Source organism: Malurus melanocephalus, unplaced genomic scaffold, assembly GCF_030028575.1.
Source record: "Malurus melanocephalus ecotype Western Australia unplaced genomic scaffold, MMel_1.1 scaffold_120, whole genome shotgun sequence".
NCBI lineage: Eukaryota > Metazoa > Chordata > Aves > Passeriformes > Maluridae > Malurus > Malurus melanocephalus.
This window is the reverse complement of record NW_026623352.1, coordinates 329,221-334,607: the sequence shown is the minus strand read 5'-3', so window position 1 is coordinate 334,607 and position 5,387 is coordinate 329,221. Positions and strand designations below refer to the sequence as shown.

The 5,387-nt window shown below is 52.0% G+C and overlaps 1 protein-coding gene across 2 annotated transcripts in view; it reads right to left on the bottom strand.

The window, feature by feature from the left end:
• Positions 1-5,387, bottom strand: part of LOC130575892 (gamma-aminobutyric acid receptor subunit beta-4) — a 73,115-nt gene that overhangs the window by 25,252 nt on the left and 42,476 nt on the right. For both annotated transcript variants that reach the window (XM_057370117.1, XM_057370118.1), the window contains exon 4: positions 856-1,076. In XM_057370117.1, the coding sequence (XP_057226100.1) occupies positions 856-1,076 (221 nt within the window). The remainder of the gene's footprint in view (positions 1-855; positions 1,077-5,387) is intronic.

The window sequence follows — 5,387 nt, the reverse complement described above, 5'->3', positions numbered from 1 at the left end:
AAAAACCCCACCCTGCAAGAAAAAAAAACAAACCCACAAAAAGTCAATCTCACCAAACCACCAACAACAAAAAAAATCCAAATAAAAACAAATACTTGGAGAAAAGCAGACAAATACAGGGTTGGAAAAATCATTGCCTGGATTTCAGTGACAGCATCCTACAGTTGCAAATTTTCATTTTAGTCCTCTGCCTCTCCATTCAGCTTTATCACCTATGCTGGCCTCTTCTCAWACCCAGATAACGCAGTAAAACCAACCTTTTCTCCCTCCACCGTGCACAAGCACAGCAATTTCAAAAGCTYTGGACTTGCCTATGTCAATTTGTTCCAGACACCACAAAAAGTGTCCTCMCTGAGGACCATTCTCCTACCAGATATCAATTTTCAAGCCCCAATCTTCGGAACTGTTCTAGTAAACAGACATTTTTCAAACCGCACAAAAACCCATCTTGAACGCRAAAAATGACTGAAGTGGTTTGACTCAAACGCTACAGAAATTCAGCCTCAGATACCAAAGTAACAAAGGCTCATCTCCATAGGCCAAACTTGCAGAAAATTATAAGCAACTGAAAATGAGTGTTTCAAATGGAAGTGTTATGCAACGTGAATGACAGTGACCTGAAACGCCCAGAGCAGACTATTCCCCTCTCCAACATCCATCTATAGCAGCACAGGAAATGTTGGAGGCCTGAAAGAAACAGCCATTTCCAGCTTGGAGAAAGAACAGATACACAAAACCGCAGCACTTGACTGTCTTCTGGGTCCTYGCCTTACAGGAATATTTTTGGAAACGGGAGAAGTTTCAAAGAAGTGTYGTTTTTGACAGGAAGCCATAGAAGCAAAGCCTTGGACTCACCTCAGGCCGTAGAGSACGGTCCCGTCGGGATGGAGCCGAATCATGCGGTTCTTCACCGTCACCCCGTGCAGGAAGGACTTCTTGTCGTTCAGGAAATAGGTGTCTGGCAGCCAGAGCTGGTCAGCCACCCTGTTGTCCAGGGTCAGGTTGAGAGGGAGGTCRTTGTAGGCCAGGCGTTTGTCCCGCCAGCTCTGCTGGAAGTACATGGTGATGGTGTAATCCTGGGGGAGAAAGGGGCAAACGTCAGCCTGGGGTCACTGCAGCTCCACCCCTTTCCTTGGCACCCAAATGCTCCTGTCCACAGCTCCAACACTTGGGTTTTGGGGTTTTTTTTTTTGGTGGTTTTTTTTTGAGGGGTGTGTGTGCTGTGGTTTGTTCTGGGAAAATGTGAATAAGCCTGAGCTTACCAGGGGAAAAAAAACACATTATATGACTCCAACCAAGCAAAACTGCATCCCACTCCCGTTCTCCCAGCCTGCTGAGATCTTGCCTGCACAACCAGCGGTAGCTCAGGCTATCATGGCACTAAAAGGTGTCAACCAACAGTGGCTGCACAGCACCAGAGACTTCCAGGGCTGTTCTCTCACTAAAATCACATCAACACGACACAAGCACCATCCACCCGTGCCCAGGCACTGCTCGCCACCASGCAGTTGGCACAAACCAGTTCTGTTTGCAGCAAAGCTGAGGCTGTTGCAAAGGGCACAGGGAGGATCTCACCTYGAGGCCAAGGTTTCAAGGTCAGCCCAGGCCAGCCGTGAGAAGCTCTCGGCATTTGCCTCCTTACAGGAGATAAGTTGGGAATTCATTGTGGTTCTCAGGAAGGGACATATGGGGAGGAAATCTGTCAKCAGTGGAGCATGATCTGCTGGTAAAGGGGCAGTTCCCTGAAAAGATTCCCATAAATSTGGACATCAGGAGGAATTTCTTTATGGAAGGGGTTGCTAAACATGGAAAGGGGCTGCCCAGGAGGGTGTGGGTTCACCATGCCTGGAAGTGTTGAAGGAACGACTGGATGTGGCACTTCGTGGTTGAGAAGGTGGGGATTGGTCACAGGTKGRACTCGATCTTGGATATCTTTYCAGCCTCAGTGATTATGGGATTCCCAAACCATCCCCAGCCATACAGATCTGCTGCTCCTCTGCTGTCCARCAGTGAAAAGCTGACTCTGAAAACTGCTGCTGACACAAGAACTTTACAGAGGGCAGCGTGAGCTGCTCGGTGGCCACGGCTCTGCAGAAACCAAACCCATTGCTGGGCAGTAACAGCACGTCCAGGGGCCTCGGATCAGCCTGTTCAGAGGCACAGTGTGGTGCCACAYAATAGAAGAACAATTTCTTCTTCTCAGGTAAACAAGCAGTACAGGAAGGAGTCTTGCACACAGCAATGATGGGAAACATTCTCACAACGGGTCTTAAATAGCCTGGGASACAAGATTTTTGGGGTAATCCAGACAGCATTGAAATACTAGGATGTTGATTAGGAAGTGGGCACAAGTGTTGTTGACAGTGACCTTACAGAAGTCTGAGATTTTCCCCAAATCCTTAAACAGGAATTTAAATTTTGCAATTTTTTGCCAATGATCTAGAACAGGTGGGACCACAGACACATTGAGGTTTTTTTGCAAGCAGACACCTGCAGTGGCACAGGAATCCTCCTGACCACACGGATTTGCAGGATGARCCCTTCTGCTCTGCAAATCCCAGCTCTGTGCAAGGGGCTGGTGAGGAGCTTGCTCACGCACCAACATCTGGGCTGAGCACTGAGGCATCTGCCTGCCTGTCTTCTCCCACAGACTTCATTCAAAGCCAGGTTTGATTAACACCTCTGAAAACAAGCTCAAATAATCCCACATCACGGATAATGCCAGCTTTTGGGTATCTGACTATGATTCAGAAATCCAGACCCACATGCATACCCGAAAGGTCACAGAGTAAATCTGCAATGTGCACCAGATACAGAGCTGTATCTGCTGCTTTCTGTGCTRTCTGGAAAAGAACAAAAACACCCTGACAGCCTGCTGGCCAAGGAACTGGTTTGCTTTGCCTTTTAAAGGACTGTAACTCCTACCTCAGAAGCCTCACAGTCCATTTCTCAGAGGCACAAACATTCTTCTTTTGGTCAGGACCCTGTAAAGGAAATTCTTGTTCCCAGAACCCCTCTCAGGGTGCTTGGGGCTGTACTGCAGGGCCAGCACAGAGGAGCAGAACACCCAAACTCCTGAAGCCTCTTACCCCTGTAGGAACAGACTCATCCCCTGCCTGTGGCACCCTTGGTTACAGCAGCATCAGTTCTATCCCCTCCTTTGGGAACTCCTTCACTGACCTGCACTTGCCAGAGCCCTGCAACATCTCACCCCTAACCAGGCCACCCTGCTGGCACTGCAGGCTCCTGCCAGCCCTCAAGGAGCAGCAGGCAAGAGGTGACACTGATCTCCAGGAGGCAAAAAGGGCAAGCTGCTTCCAAAGTGAGCAACACATCTGCTAAACACAGCCTCCGTGTTCCCAGGGCTAATGGGAGCAAGCTCAGAGAGGTGCAGGAAGAAAAACCTACACCCATCAGTAGGGTGAGGTTCTTCAGGGGCAGAGACCTTCCTGGGGATGAACAGCCAGCCCAGAGCTCAGGCTGAGCTCTGTTCTCTGACCTTCCTGGGTTTCTTGGCACAGCAGATGTCTTTGGGCAGCACCGTGGAGGTGCTGAGTACTGCTGATCATGGTCCACCCAGTGCCTCAGGTTTCCCTCAGCCTCTCTCTCTGCTGATTGCTGTGCTCCACTTCTTGTTCTCCTGCTCTCATCATGCTGTTGAACTGCAGGCAGGATTTCTGGGCAGGATACGAGCAGGGCAGGTGTCCACCTCACAGAGGTCAGCCCTCCCTGGGAGGATGAGTGCCACCGACACAGGATGGGTACAGACCCAAACTGGGGAAGAGGAGTAGGACAGGCACACACCAGGGGCTGGAGGCAGCACTGATACAGACAGCGACAGGGACCAGSACYCTGGGCAGGAGAGGAAGCTGGGTGYTTGCCTTCCCCTTTCCACCCCCTATCCTGGTTAGCAGATATGAAACACCCGTGTGCCACCCTCACATCACATCCTGGCCAGGCTCCAGAGCTGCTGGGATCTTAATCACAGCCTTCCTTCCTTCCAGAGGCAYGTGCTCTGATGGCCGAGGGTGACAGCAGAAAGGCCAGATGGAGCCAAGGCATGCAGTGGTTCAGAGGTTCAGGAATCAGAAGCAACGAGCTGATTTTCCTCCAAGTCCTGGATGACGATGCCTTTGTTGTGGGGTTTTATCTGTCACTGGGCTAATGTGAGGCTTTCCCAAACCTCCCACTAATCCATGACACTCACAAGCCTGCTGATGCCACGGATAGAACACAGGCTGGGTTTCCCAGAGTCACCAGCTGACAGAATTGGCCAATTCACCAGGCTCAGTGAAGAACTTTGAATCCAAACACACCGGGAGCCCACTCACCCCTCCAGCTCACCACTGAGGCAATTTATGGGACAAACAGCTGGATTTCCCTGCTGCCTGTGCAAGGGACTAGTGAGGGGCTTTCCCTCTGCACACACACCCAGCAAGCAGAGCTCTCCCTGGTGCTCTGCATGAGCCACTGAGAGGTGCAGGAAGATCTGACTTTCCTCTTGCTCTAAGCTGGCAGCCCAGACCCTTTTCACACTGCACCAGGGCAGCTCCAACAGCAACAAAAATGCTTCCAAAGGATGGATCCCACGGGGTCTTTGTGGAGAACTATGAAATGCTGAGGCAGGGCCAGAGTCTGGCTGTGGCCATCCCTGCTGGGGCGAGGATGGGAGAGCTTTGCAGGGAGCTCTCAGCCCCTGCTGCACTGGGATGGAAGGCAGGGCCCCAGCCCACCTGTGCAACCTCCTGCTTTATCTGGTGCCTGCTGGGGCGGGACACATGAGGCTGGAAACCCAAAACCCTGTGCAGGTTGCACTGCACTTTGGACACTGTTCAGCATGAGCCTGGAATTCAGTTTTTAAAAAGCAAAGGCTGGGACAAGGCAAAGGAGGCTTTTGCAGGGTGGATATGAGCAGAAATTACATGCCTCCACTTGTCCCTTTTTCCACCCTAAGGAAAAGCAAGCTTTGCAAAGATCCCTGCAAATTCTCCCCAGCTGGGCTGTGCTGCTGGAGCTCAGCTGGTCAGCCTGCCCCTGCCCTGCCAGCATCCCACGGTGGGAGGCTGAAATGCCACAACCAACAGCGCTGGCCAGGGGAAAGCTGTTCCAGCCCTGCTGAGGCTCGCTGACCTACAGATCACACACCCCAATGTTTCAAGAGAAGCTTTTCTCTTGTCCTGCCTCTCTGCCAGCCCAGCAGCTGCCAGATCCCTTGGTTTATCCCAGAACCCTGTACCCAGCAGCTCCCGAGCTGCCCAGCTCCAGCRCTGCTCCCAGCCCTTCAATTCCCCGCAGCGGCATCCCGGAGCCGCCCTCCCGTCCCAGTGTGTGCGGGATGGCTCTGGGCACCTCCCGGGGCTCGGAGGGCACCTGAGCCCGCTGGAGAG